General features: G+C 38.6%; 1 protein-coding gene across 2 annotated transcripts in view; it reads left to right on the top strand.

Moving 5' to 3' along the window:
• The window catches only part of CLIP4 (CAP-Gly domain containing linker protein family member 4), a 65,800-nt gene extending 52,267 nt beyond the window's left edge, over positions 1-13,533 (top strand). For both annotated transcript variants that reach the window (XM_040224153.1, XM_040224151.1), the window contains exons 15-16: positions 8,178-8,250; positions 11,130-13,533. In XM_040224153.1, coding sequence (XP_040080087.1) covers positions 8,178-8,250; positions 11,130-11,451 — 395 coding nt within the window. In that variant the 3' untranslated portion in view covers positions 11,452-13,533. The remainder of the gene's footprint in view (positions 1-8,177; positions 8,251-11,129) is intronic.
• The last annotated feature ends 1,587 nt before the right edge of the window (positions 13,534-15,120 follow it).

Here is a 15,120-nt window from a genome sequence, read left to right as displayed (position 1 = left end):
GCAACAGTAGTCCCTTTTGATTTAGAAGTCTTTGCCCATCTGAAGGATGTATCTGGCATCTCCTTGTGGTTTCAATTTGCGGTTTTCAGATTACAAATGAAGTTGAGCCTGCTTCCATGTTTATGGACCCCATACATTGCCTTTTTTATGACATACCTGTTCAGGTCTTCTGCTCATTATTTTTTGGGAGGGGTTGGTTTGTTTTTATCTTATTAATTTGTGGGTTTCTTTATATATTTTGGATGCTAATATTTTGTCAGTTTTGTTTGTTGCAAGTATCTTTCCCCTTTTTTTTGACTTGTCTTTTGTCCCCTTTCCTTCCCCTTTTTGATGTCTTTTGATGAGCAGAAGCTTTTAATTTTTAAGTAGTCAAAATAGCAAACTGTTTTTCCTTATTTTGTGACTTGACTTTTCATTGTCTTAACAGTGTCTGTCATAGAGCAGAAGTTTTTAATTCTAATGAAGTCCAAGTTATCAATTTTTTTCTTTCATGACTTGTGCTTTTGGTTTTGTATTGAAAATGTCTTCACCAAACCCAAGGTTACCCTAATTTTCTCCTATGTTATCTTCTAGAAGTTTTATAGTTTTGTGTCTTACATTTATATCTATGATTCATTGAGTTAATTTTTGTGAAAGGTATAAGTCTATGTCTAGATTCTTTTTTTTTTTTGGATGCAAATGTTGGTTGGTCCAGCATATTTGTTGAAAAGACTATCTTTTCTCTGTTGAATTGCCTTTGCTCTTTTGTCAAAGAGCAGTTGACTGTGTTTTGTGTGTCTGTTTATGGGCTCTTTATTCTGTTCTGTTGATCTATTTGTCTTTTTCTTTGCTAATACCACATTGTCTTAATTACTATAGCTTTATAGAAATTCTTCAATTGTAGTAATAGACTTTGATCATCTTCCTCAATTTAGTGTTGGTTATTCTGGGCTTTTTGCCTTTCTATGTAAACATTGCAACTGGTTTGTTGATGGCTACAAAATAATTTGCTGGTATTTTCATTAGGATTGCATTGAATGTATAGATGAAATTGTGAAGAACTGATGGCTTAACAGTATTGAATTTTCCTACCCATTGATATATTTAGGTCTTTGATTTCTTTCATCAGTTTTATAGTTTTCCTAATATAGATTTTATGTGCATTTTATTATATTTATACCAACATGGTTCTTCCATTTTGGTGTTAATGTCAGTGATATTGCTTTATAGTAATTCTCTTTACCTTGTATCAGCCTTCTTGTGGTTTTTGTCTAAAACCTTTTTTTCTAGCCATTGCCTAATCTTTCTATATCCTCATGTTTTTGGAATATCTTCTAAATAGAATATAACTGGATTTTAGTTAAAAAATGACAATCTTTGTCTCTTAATCTGAGAGTTTTACCTATTTGCATTCATTGTATAACTAATATATTTGGATTTATTTATGTTATTTATTTTTTTCTAGTATTTCAACTTTTTTGTACTTAAATGTTTTTCTCTCTTGACTTCATTCTGTTTCTATTGCTGCCCTCTATTTTTCTCATTTTGTTTTCTACTTGTATAAAAGTTATGCTCTATAAATATGCTTCATAGTAATTACTGTAGGTACTTTGACATACATACTTAACAAAGCCTAAAGTCAATTATTATGTTTACTCTTTTCCAAATAATAGAAAATCCTTAGAAATTGAGTTTTCTGTTTCTACTTTATTTTCCTCAAAAATTTCACATTATTATAATAGTTTTTATATAATTGTTATTTATTTAATTTGCTTATACATATTTACCAATATCTTCAGTCATAAATCCTCTGAATTTCCTCTTGAAATCATTTTGTTTTTAACTCATTTGTATTCTTAAAAATTTCTATTGGTAGCAAATGTCTCAGTTTTTAACTGTCTTTCCTAATGATAGTTTTACCAGGTAAAAGTAAAAGTTGATGGAATTTTTGGTTTGAAAGCTGTTTTCTCCCTGGACATTGACATTATCAGTCTTCTGTCTTCTGTCTTCTGTCAGTGTTTTGAGGAGTCAGCTATGAGTCTGTCTAATCTGTACCATTGTAGGTGGTTTCAGTTCAGTTCATTTCAGTCACTCAGTCGTGTCCAACTCTTTGTGACCCCATGGACTGCAGCACGCCAGACTTCCCTGTCCATCACCAACTCCTGGAGCTTGCTTAAACTCATGTCCACTGAGTCGGATGATGCCTCTCATCCTCCGTTGTCCTCTTCTCCTCCTGTCTTCAATCTTTCCCAGCATCAGGGTCTTTTCCACTGAGTCAGGTCTTCGCATCAGGTGGCCAAAGTATTGGAGCTTCAGCTTCAGCATCAGTCCTTCCAATGAATAAATATTCAGCACCAGTTTCCTTTAGAATGGACTGGCTTGATCTCTTTGCAGTCCAAGGGACTCTCAAGAGTCTTTTCCAGCACCACAGTTCAGAAGCATTAATTCTTCGGCACTCAGCTTTCGGAGTCCAACTTGCACATCCATCCGTACATGACCACTGGAAAAACCATAGCTTTGACTATACTGACCTTTGTTGGCAAAGTAATGTCTCTTCTTTTCAATATGCTGTCAAAGTTGATCATAGCTTTTCTTCCAAGGAGCAACATCTTTTAATTTCATGGCTGCAGTCACCATCTGCAGTGACTTTGGAGTCCAAGAAAATAAAGTCTGTCTCTGTTTCTGTTGTTTCCCCATCTGTTTGCCATGAAGTGATGGTAGATGTTTTATCTTCGCTTTTTGCCTGCTTTTTAAGATCCTTTCTGTTTGCTTTCTTTTGTACAGTTTTACTCTCACTGTGTCTAGGTGGAGACTTCCCTTTGTTTATTCTGTTTGGCATCTTGAGTCCTCCTGGATCTGGGAATTAGTATCTTTGATTTACTCTGTAAAATTCTTCATATCCTGAAAATAGTTCTTTCTTCATGCTCTTTATTATCTCCTTCTGAAACTCGGATGAGTAGGATAGTCCAGTTTTTTTTCCCATGCCTAGTTTATATTTCTCAGAACATTCTCTTTCTTGACTGCATTCTGGATATTTTCAGAGTTACCTTTCTGTTTCTTTCTTCAGCTATGTTTATTCTACTGCCTAATTCAGCCACAAAGGCTTTTAATTATACATTTTTCATTTGTTTTCTTTTTGTAAGTCTGTGTGGTTGTTAATTATTGTCACTTACTCTTTTCCTATATTTTCAAGATTTTTTCTTTTATGTTATTAAGCATTTTAAATATTATTACCTTTTATGTTTAATATTTCAGTATCTGAAATCTATGAGTTTGATTCTGCCATCTATATCTGTTGAGCCTAACTTGTGGCACTTTCTTTCCTTGTGCGCTTTGTAATTTATTGTGAAATACTTATTTTACCTACTTAGAATTTAATATATGGAAATTCTCTGAAGCCTGAGTTGATGCCTCTCAAGAAGATTATACAGGCATATCTTGTTTTATTGTGCTTTGCTTTTTTTGTGCTTCTCAGATATTATATATATATGTGTATATATATATTTTTACAAATAGAAGGTTTGTGGTAACCTGCCTTGAGCAAGTCTCTCAGTATCATTTTTCCAACAGCATTGTGCTTACTTTATGTCTCTGGGTTGCATTTTAACCCAGAGACAGGGGTTAAATTTGAAACTTTAAACTCTTTTTTAACATTCATTTTTTTAAGTTTCATTTTTGGCTGTGCTGGTCTTTGCTGCTACGCAGGTGCATCTCTAGTTGTGGTAGATGGGGCTTCCCATTGTGGTGGCTCCTCCTGTTGCAGAGCTCAGGCTCCAGGGTGCGTGGGCGTCAGTAGCTGCAGCGCATAGGCTCCCAGGTTCTAGAGCACAGGCTCAGTAGTTATGGTCCATGGGTTTAGTTGCTACGTAACACGTGGCAACTTCCCAGACCAGGTATTGAACCCATGTTTCCTGCATTGGCAGGCTGATTCCTTACCACTGAGCCACCAGGGAAGCCCCAGACCTTTTCGTTATTATGACACATTTTGCGGTGGATCTGCCATCAGTAATCTTTGACATTACTGTTGTAATTGTTTTGAGGCATGGTGAACCTCCTTCATATAAAATGGCAAACCTCATTAATAAATCAACAAAGGTCCGTCTAGTCAAAGCTATGGTTTTCCCAGTGGTCATGTATGGATGTGAGAGTTGGACTATAAAGAAAGGTCAGTGCCAAAGAATTGATGCTTTTGAACTGTGGTGTTGGAGAAGACTCTTGAGAGTCCCTTGGACTGCAAGGAGATCCAACCAGTCCATCCTAAAGGAGATCAGTCCTGAATATATTCATTGGAAGGACAGATGCTGAAGCTGAAACTCCAATACTTTGGCCACCTGATGCGAAGACCTGACTCAGTGGAAAAGACCCTAATTCTGGGAAAGATTGAAGGTGGGAGGAGAAGGGGACGACAGAGGATGAGATGGTTGGATGGCATCATCAACTCAATGGATATGAGTTTGAGTAAACTCTAAGAGTTGGTGATGGACAGGGAAGTCTGGCGTGCTGCAGTCAATGGGATCACAAAGAGTCGGATACAACTGAAACAACCAAACTGAACTGAATCGATACATGTTGTTGTTCTGACTTGCTCCACAACTGGCTGTTACTCCATCTCGTTCCCCCTTCTTGGGCCTCCCCGTCCCCTGAAAACCAACAGTATTGAAAGTAGGACAATTAAGAACCCTACAATGGCCTCTGAGTGTTCAAGGGAAAGGAAAAGTCTCATGTCTCCCACTTTAAATCAAAAGTTGGAAATGATTACAGTTAGTAGGGAAGGCACGTCAAAAGCAGAGATAGGTCAAAAGCTGGCCTTTTGTACCAACGGTTAGCCATGTTGTGACTGCAGAGGAAAAGTTCTTGAAGGAAACTAAAAGTGCTACTTCAGTGAGCACACAGATGGTAAGAAACAACCTTACTGCTGATGCAGAGAAAAGTTTAATGGTCTGGAGAGAAGATCAAAGCAGCCACAACATTCTCTGAAGACAAAACCTAATCCAGAGCAAGGCCCTAACTCTCTTCAATTCTGTGAAGGCCACGAGAGGTGAGGAAGCTGCAGAAGAAAATATTTGAAGTCAGAAGAGGTTTTTTTATGAGGTCTAAGGAAAGAAGCCATTTCCATAAGATCAAAGCACAAAGTGAAGCAGCAAGTGCTGATGCAGAAGCTGAAGCAAGTTATCCAGAAGATCTGGCTAGCTCATTAATGAAAGTGGCTCTGCTACACAGTGGGTTTTCAGTGTAGACATGGGTACATGTGTGTGCTCAGTCCTGTCCAGCTCTTTGCAGCCCCATGGACTGTAGCCCACCAGCCTGCTCTGTCCATGGGATTTTTCCAGGGAAGAATACTGGAATGGATTGCCATTTCCTCCTCCAGGGGACCTTTCCAACCCAGGGATTGAACCCATGTCTCCTACCTTGGCAGGTGGATTATTTACCACTGAGCCACCTGGGAATCCCTCAGTGTAGATGATACAGTCTTGTATTGGAGATGTCATCTAGGACTTCCACAGCTAGAGAAGAAGGGGTAGCCTTTAAAAAAAATGATTCATTTGCCTGCATCAGGTCTTAATTGTGACACGTGGGCTCTTTAGTTGTGGTATGAAAACTCTTAGCTGTGGCCTGTGGGATCTAGTTCCCGGACCAGGGATCAAACCAGGGCCCCCTGCATTGGAAGCTCAAAGTCTTAGCCACTTCAGGGAAGTCTAGGCTGACTTCCCTGTTAGTGGCTAATGCAGTGGGTAACTTTGTTGAAGTCAGTGCCCATTTACCATTCTGAAAATCCTAGGGTGCTTAAGAATTATGTTAAATCTACTCTGCCTGTGCTCTATAAATGGCACAATAAAGCCTGGAGGACAGCACATCTATTTATAACATGGCTTACTGAATATTTTAAGCTCACTGTTGAGGCCTACTGCTCAGAAAAAAAGATTCCTTTCAAAATATTACTGCTCATTGACAAAGCACTTGGTCACCCAAGAGCTCATGATGGACATGTACAATAAAATTAATGTTGTTTTCATGCCTGCTAACACAACATCCATCCTGTGAGTCAAGGAGTCATTTTGATACTTCCAACTCTTAGTATTTAATAAATTCTTTTCATAAAGCTATGGCTACCAGAGATAGTGATTCTTCTCTTAGATCTGGGCAAAGTTCATTGAAAACCTTCTGGAAAGGATTCACCACTTTAGGTGCCATTAAAAATATTCATGATTCATGGGAGGAGGTTCAAATATCAACATTAATGGAAATTTGGCAGAAGTTGATTGCAGTCCTCATGAATGACTTTGAGGGGTTCACAACTTCAGTGGAAGAAGTAACTGGAGATGTGGTAGAAATAGCAAGAGAGCTAGAAATGGAGCCTGACGATGTGACTGAATTGCTGCAGTTGCTAAGAGTCGGACACGACTGAGTGACCTCACTTTCACTTTTCACTTTCATGCATTGGAGAAGAAAATGGCAACCCACTCCAGTGTTCTTGCCTGGAGAATCCCATGGATGGAGGAGCCTGGTAGGCTGCAGTCCATGGGGTCGCTAAGAGTCGGACACAACTGAAGTGACTTAGCAGTAGCAGCATAATAAAACTTGAACAGATGAGGTATTGCTTCTTATGGATGAACAGAGAAAGTGGCTTGTGGAGGGGGAATCTACTCCTGGTGAAGATGCTGTGAAGATTGTTGAAATGACGATAAAGGATTTCAAACAGTACATAAACTCAGTTGCAGCAGCAGGGTTTGAGTGGATTGACTCCAATTTTAAAAGAAGTTCTACTGTGGGTAAAATGCTATCAAGCAGGCATGCTGCACAGAGAAATCATTTGTGAAGGAGTCAGTCGATGTGGCAAGCTTCACTGTTGCCTTATTTTAAGAAATTGCTGCAGCCACCCCAATTTTTAGCAACCTTCACCCTGATCAGTCAACAGGCATCAACATCGAGGCAAGACCTTCCACCAGCAAAAAGATTGTGACTCACTGAAGGCTCAGATGATGGATAGCAGTATTTAGCAATAAGGTATTTTTAAATTAAAGTACCTGCATTTTTTTTAAGATGTAATGCTATCACACACTTAATAGACTACAGTGTAGTGTAAACTTTTATATATGCTGGGAAAACAAAAGGTCTGTGACTCACTTTGTTGAGATCTTTGCTTTATTGTGGTGGTCTGGAACCGAGCCTGCAGTATCTCTGGGGCGCGCCTGTATTTACTTCTGCCAGTTGCCCACAGGGCGCTGCCAACTTTAGTTTACATCCTCTACAGTGTTGCCGCCTTTATGTTACCCAGATAAAATGAACCTGCCTTCTGCATGGTGGGGCTGACACAGGCTGCCTTCCTTTGTGTTCATCTGAGTGGTGCTTCGTTGTGTTTCTCGTTTAACTTTACACTAAGGATGAGCTGCTTAAGACCCTCACTTTTGTCAGAACCCCATCTTGGCAGGCCCCAGGTTCTCCAGAGGGTGTCCTGGGGTACAGGGTGGTGGATTGTTTGGGGAGAACCTCTCATGGTTTTTTTTTTGTTGTTTTTGGCCTTTCTGGAATTGTGCCACTTGTATGAGCTCAACAGTATTTTTCTTTTTTCTTTTTTTTTTTTTTAAAGATTATTGTTGTTTTAAATTATACTTGCTTCATTCAAGAGATTCATTCAGCACATCTGGTGTGCTGTAACTGCCAGAATTGGAAATCCCGTTCTTTTTAAACACATCTTTTAAAAAATTTACCTTTTGTGAAGTCTTCTTTTTTTTTTTTTTAAAGAACTCTGTCATTTGGGGATGCCAAAAACCAGAAGCTCTGAAATTGATTGTTCACAATATATTTAGTAATAGTGCTCTTAAAACTATTTTTAATCCTATTTTTTAATGTGATTTATTAAGATTATAATATTTGAGAGTAAAAAGATTCAACTCTATCAGTGTATAATCTGATTTTGTTTGGTATTCAGGAAAGTTTATAATAAAAACTTCCGAAAGCAACATCATGATCTTGACTTATTCATGTAGAGCATGGTTTGATAAGAAAGGTAAAATAGCAGTTGTCAAGAAATCTGCACTCATGTTACACTCCACATGCACTTATTTTCTTTTCTCTCTGTTTTCAGAGAGCCATTTAGTAAAACAGGAGTCTATAGAAGAAATGATAAAAGAACTTTTAAAAAGAACTGCGAATTTGTGATTTATTTTTCCTCTTCTGACCTTGACTTTCATATTTAGGTTTTAGGAGAAGTTTCAGTACAACTTCGGCTTCTTCCCAAAAAGAGCTTAACCGAAGAAATGCTTTTGCCAAGTGAGTATTAAGAAGATTTAGAAAAACATCTTTGAAGATGAACATGACAGGATTCTGTGAAGGAAGAAAAGTAGAATTTTGTATCTTTTACATTGCATGGTAGAATTTTAACACCTAGGAGAAAAGGTGTGATGAGTGTGTCAGTGAGAAGAATTCTTCGTCCCTCCTTTGCAAGCTCAATTAAAAATGCCACCAATGACTAAAGGTAGTATCCTGAATATATTTTCAAAGAGGCTTAGTACTATTAATAAAAGTTGGAGGAATTTACATTTTGTGTTATCTTTGAATAAGGTGGATTGATTTTACACTCTGTTTACTTAATTAGAGAATTGACTTACTATTTTGGGGAGTCCATAAAAGAAATGTCAGGCCTATTTGCATAAGGTAATCTTACTATTATTTAAAAAAATATTCCTGCTTCCTCTTGTAGAATATACTGCTCAAAAGACTTTTATTGTTGTTTCTTTGTAGATAGAATCTCCTTTTTCTCTTTCTCATTTGTATTTATTTCCCCCAGACCCACTTTATTTCGTCTAATAGTTATCTGAAACTTTCAGAAACTTAAAAAAGTTTTTTTTGAGGAATATGAGGCTCTTCTAGACTGATTGGGTTAAGGAGTTTTTTATTTTCTTCAATTTTAAATTCTTCCAGTTACTCGATGAACTGTGCCCTGGGAGGCAGGGAGGAGCGTCTAGCTGAGTTAGGAACGTGCACTAGTCATGGGGCCCTCAAAGCCACCTGGAATTGCCGCCCATGCATTAGAACTTAACCAACAGAGGAGCATCAGTCAGGTAGTTTATGTAATCAGCTAGTCTGAAGTTACCGGGAAGCCTCACGAAGATGTGAGATTTCACGTGAGAACCCTGATGGGACCTGAGGTACTGTCAGGTACTATTTAGCAGAGTTGGGTGGATTTGGTTTTGTTTCTACCCCTTCCTCACAACCTTTACCAATTGTGAGATTTTGAAATTGGTCTCCTCACTTGACTAGCTGAAAGAGTTTAAGGGCAATAGCTTTATGCTCCAGTTTGTTGAAGATATTCAAGAGTTCTTAGGCAGAATGGAAGAAATTACTAAGAAGAGACAACCAGGATATAAAGGATTTCGAAGGGGGAGAGGTATCAAAATCAGTGTCAAGATGTTGGTGAGTGAAAGAGCATGGTACAGAGAAACTAGGGAAGGAGAGAGAGATCTGAACCGTGGGGATGATACAGCAGGTATGGTATGTACAAGATGATGTGTTGACATGAGAAGAAAATATCAACACTTTTGTTGGTTTTCCTTGAAAATAAAAATAAAGGATGCTTTACTCATCCTTCTACAGATTGACACTAGTACCTGTTTTTTTTTTTTTAAAAAGCATACTCTTATTGAGGAAATATAATCTATTTAAAATGTAAATTTTGCCATATTATTATCTTTCAACATTTTCTCAATTATTAATACTCATTGTGGTTGTGAGCAAGAGCCTGGCCTTTGTCCTTGAATAGCTTGGATCTGAACACCAGCACTCCTCTTTGCCACCTCTCTAACCTTATGCAAATAGCTTAACTCTTTTAATTCCTCACTGGTTGGGTGAGGTTGGATGAGATAATATATGTGTTTGGCACATAGTAAGTGCTCAGGAAGTGGTAGATAGTGTCACATGAAATTCACAGTAATTTCATCAAGTTGCCAAAAGATATCACTTTGGGGAGGATATATATATATATATATATATACACACACACACACATGTATTATGTACTTCTTTGTTAACTTTATCATTATATTTGTACATTCAACGTGGTAAATAATCTTTTTTTCCCATTGCATTTTAAAACTCGGATTTATCAGATGTGGCATAGGACAGGCTTTTTACCTCAGTTTTCCTACCCAGAAAATTAGAGTGCTCTTTCTTTCTCCAGCATTAATAGGTAGAAGTATGTAGAAATGAGACACAGTATGTGATAATGTTTTTAAAAATACAGAGAGTGAAATAAAATGGAAAACAAGCAGGACCCAGATTCTGCTCACAGTCAGGCTCCATGCAGTTTTGGTAACAGGTTCTTTGTTATCTCTGCTGTGTGGCCAGGATAAGGGTTTCTCTTGGTGGAGAGATGGTGTGGACGGTGGGTGGATGGCTTCATGGTGGTGGTTTCTGGGTGACTGTTTTGGGAGGTCTCAGGTTATAGAGCAACAAGATCCTGGTCATATTTCTACTGGGGGCAGGTTTCAGGATTAGCTACTTGCAGGGACTGGAAGAAGCTCTGGGCAGTACTGGTATAAGGCCTTTGTCTGGGCTGCATGTGGAAGCCTGGTAGTTGTGTCATCGGGTCATGTGGGTGGCGGGTGCTTGGAGGCAGTACCTTGTAAGTAATGTTTTGTTGTAGAGGAAAGGAGAGGAATCCTGTTCTAGGCAACTAAGATCCTTCCTGATGTTAGTGACAAGGGGGAATGGCGAACCCTTAAATGTAACTGGAGTTCCTTCATAGAAGGGGTGTGTGTGTGTGTGTCCAAAGCTGTGGATTAAGTTTTTTAAATGGTTTTCAAGTAAAGAAATCTTTGAAAGGTGAACAAAAGGTAATTTTAATTTACCACGGCCAAATACCAGGTTTCATTCTTTTTGCTTCATTAAATAGGTATAAAATGTGTGTGCACGTATATAATTTGCTAGTGAAATCTTAAATCCAGGTGAGGGTAGCATTAAAATTGCCCGACGAGAAAAACTTTAAGCAACAGTATATCCTAACGTTGCTGCGTAGAATAGGAAAGATCCAGTTGTGAAAGCCGAGCGTGCTGTGTGGTGAGTGACTTGTGGACCTGGCCGTGGAGGGGAGCATGGCACGCGGCGTGGCGCGGCTTCATGCTGAAGCGTCTCCCTCGGTCCCCTGTGCGCAGGTCGAAACCCCGCCTGCACCGCAGCTGGAGCAGCAGCTCGACGGCCGGCGGCCTGGAGGGTAGCGTGACGCTGCACGAGGGCTCCCAGGTCCTCCTCACCAGCTCCAACGAGATGGCCACCGTGAGGTACGTGGGTCCCACTGACTTCGCCTCAGGGATCTGGCTGGGCCTGGAGCTTCGAAGCCCCAAGGGAAAGAATGACGGGGCAGTGGGAGACAAACGCTACTTCACCTGCAAGCCCAACCACGGGGTGCTTGTGAGGCCCAGCAGAGTGACCTACCGGGGAATAAACGGGTCCAAGCTGGTGGATGAGAATTGTTGAGTTAGGCTTCTACAGTATTATAATAAATGAGCTTACACACACACACACACACACACACACTAAAAAGTCCATGACTAATGGTTTACTTCACTTAGCCATTATTTAAAATTTGAAAATACAACTATCTTCATATAGACCATTATAACAATTCAGAGAGACCCCTTTAAAAAGCTCGAAATATGAACAGTAGGAATTATGGGTCTCTTAAAACAATGTAAAAATAAGATTTTTTTTTTTAAAGCTTTTAAAGCTTTAGACCCAAGAAAATTCTTAAACTTGGGGAAAATGTACCATGAGGTGACTGACTGATGTTGCTTATTGTGTCTCATTTTTGCACAGAATAGTGGATTTTCCATATACCATCATTGTACAGGTTTTCACTAGCTTTGGTTAATGTTAAGACGATCACATGGCCTTGTTTGGAGTTTTTCTTTCTTTCTGTACCATTGAGGACAAGGCGAGAGTAGCAGCTGGATGATGTGCGTTTTTCTTGTCTTTGGGTTTAGTTATTTGCCCTTCTGGGAATGTCCCACCTACAGACACTTAAGAGCTGTGGGGGTAGATGGCCCCCGGGGCTCTGGAGCTGGACCTCTCTTGCCACGGGGTTCTGAAGCTGCTCCTCCTCACCTCCTCCCAGCTGGCGAGGAGGACCTTATGAGCTAGCTGGTCACCAGACCGTCCAGCTGGAATGTAGGTCTCCTCACCTGTGGCCTGGGCTCTTACTGCTGCCCAGTGTGTCAGCTCAGATCTTTTTCTGTGTTGGTGACTGCCTCATCTGGAGGAGCTTCAAAATCCCATGATTAGGTTCATGAATTCAAGTCACAATTGGAACTATTTGCACATATTGAACTTCCTTATTAGACATATCTATAAAACACACGCGAAGCACTTTGAAAATAAAACATGATGCACTTTCCTCTTTGTGGAGAATTTGCCATCATTTCCTCTGGGGATGAAAAATATTAAAAAAAAATATATTTGAGACAGAGAAAATTAAGATATGTTAAGAAGAATGTAGTAGCTATTCATTTAAATGGTTATGGTTTTGGTGTTTTGTTTTATTATTCATAAGATTGGTGTTGCCTTTGCTGTTGCTGCTGGTTTCATGTTCAATTGTTGCAGAATTCAGCCTGTTATAAAGCTGCAGAGCTGTATCATGTCTTTATTTTCCTTTTGAGTACATGTTAACAAACTAAGCTTCATAATAGAGTGATGTAATAATGCAAAACATTTGTGTTGTGGATATGTATTGAAGTTTGTCCTATATGTACAAAGATTTATCTTTTATCGTAGATATTCAGACTCTAAATGACCACAGAAATATCAGAGCAGTTTGCTTTATAAGATAAAAAGCATCCTTCAAAATGGAGCTTGCTTTGTGCTTTAGAAAGAATACGTTGAACTATTTTGCAATATACTGTTTAAAATCTAAATTCTGTTGCTTTGCTGCCTTTTTAAAAAAAGTATGAAATTTCAAATATTGCTAGAGCTATTTTCCTGAAATACATTTGCAAAGTAAGGCTGCTTTATAATCAAGGAATATTTTTGACTGAAGAAAGTGACTGTACTATGATTCAAAAGTAAACTTATTTTATTATATAGTTTATTTCTTAAAAACTCTATTTATATCTTACCATGAAATCCATGACTACACTGAACTTGGGTGTCCATAATTCTTCCTGTTAAATGCAAAACCCTATAAGTTAGTAATGTCAATACTGAATTTATTTGGGGGTTAGACAACCAATTGTTCTCATATTTAGATTAGGATGATTAAGTCCATGTGATGTGTATGTTTACATAAACTGAACATAAAAATCAGGTGTTTTCATTTGTGGTTTGCTTCTGTCATTCAAAGTTCACATCTTGAGCATTAATAAAAAGGGAAGCTGTTTTGGTTTGGAGTGGCATGTTGTCATTGACCCTGCCTGCAGTACCGTTTCTCAGGTACTCAGATTACATATGCTTTGTGTTTAATTTTTTTTCTTCTTACAGTAATGACTTGGATTTGTCCCATACCTATTGAGAGTCTTAAAAAGTGCCATGCTTTTACTCAGCAAATAAAGTTATGTTTTCAGCTACTTTCTTATTACTTTGTTTTGATGAACAGAGAGTCATTTATGAAAATAATATATTTCTGTGGTTTTCTACAATTGCTTAATTACCTTTTATACCAGTGGGATTTCATTTATTTAGAGTAGGATAGAAAACTTTGAGTTTACAGATTTAAAATTATATATAAAGAAGTGTCTACCTCCTACTGAAAGGCTTTTGTTTCTGTATTTTAAGGTAATTTGGTGGCAGTATGTTTAAGTGCTTTAAACGTGTTCAGATACAGACATTTGCAGTCTAAGCTGAGACACTAACCGTGGTGAGTCCCTCGCACCGTCCTCTCCTGAGCTTCTTATCGCTCTCATGTGTTATTATTCTATTTAGCATTTACCACCCTTGGTTATGTTCAACTTTGTGCTCATTGAGGGGTGGGTTCTAATTGTTTTGTTCATGGCTTCATCCCTAACACTTGGAATAGTACTTGGTACCTAGTACATGCTGAGGAAATGCTGTTGAATGAGCTGAGGCAGTGGAGGCCATTGATGGTTTACAGTAGAGGTCACCAGCTTCAGCCAGGTGGGCTTGAGAAGCCAGGCCACGGACAGGTACATTTTGCTGGGTAAGGGAGGACAAGGGACAAGAAAGGTTTGGATCATGGTAGCCCACCTTTACCCCAAATAGTGACATGCTGGGTGTCAAGGGTAGAAAAGGGAACAGGAAGGACAGTGTGGTCACCTAATTGCCTATCTGTTTTCCCTGGGGCCAGCTCTGAATTTCCGTTGTGCTATGATGCTAATTCAGAGGACTCAGTAACATGTGTGCTCTAACACAGAGAGGGTGGACTGGATCTCAGCCACGTGTATACAGCATTGGTTTCTGGAGTCAAGCATTTTTATTTCAGGGTTTTATTTTGGACCTACCTATTTAGACTATGTGATATTATTTAAACCATACTGACCAATGGCTAGAGACCTAATGTGTTAAGAATCATCTTAATTAGGATATAGATCTAGTAATTAACTGTTCACTGGACATTTGTTATCTAAATGATTGACTCAGAGACATATAATACATTTCATTGCATGACAAGCAAGTAGGAGAATTTTTTATTTTTCTTCATGCCCTTTGCTTTACTACACTCATTTATTATACAAACATAGTAGTTAATACAAAGCTCACATTATCACATATGATTTTAGTAACTGGTTAGTAATATCCCTTGGTACATAGGCCCTTATTTACAAACAGTGTCACATAAGCTGCTTGAATACACAACAGACATTCTTGATGGAGACTGTGTGGGGTTTGAACAAGTTACGTAAGTTGTGTTAAGATTTTATTACAAGCAGAATATGATGCCTTTGCATAGGCAAAAATAATTTTTTTATAGCAAAATTTTTGCCAGTTCTCCTTTTTACAGGAGGGAGAAAGACATTTATGTGGAGGAGTTAGAGTGGATGGGCACGTTACTGACGACAATGTATTTTCATTATGCGTGGTAGAAATGAAACTCTCTTCTGCTCATAGCCTTTTCCCTTGAGGAGAAAGGCACAGATTAGGGGGTAGGGTAGGATCCTTTTTTCCTTCTCATTCTTTAAAATATAACAGAATTTTCAT

The sequence above is a fragment of the Oryx dammah genome, unplaced genomic scaffold (assembly GCF_014754425.2).
Source record: "Oryx dammah isolate SB20612 unplaced genomic scaffold, SCBI_Odam_1.1 HiC_scaffold_25, whole genome shotgun sequence".
Classification (NCBI taxonomy): domain Eukaryota; kingdom Metazoa; phylum Chordata; class Mammalia; order Artiodactyla; family Bovidae; genus Oryx; species Oryx dammah.
This window is presented reverse-complemented; position numbering and strand designations above follow the sequence as displayed.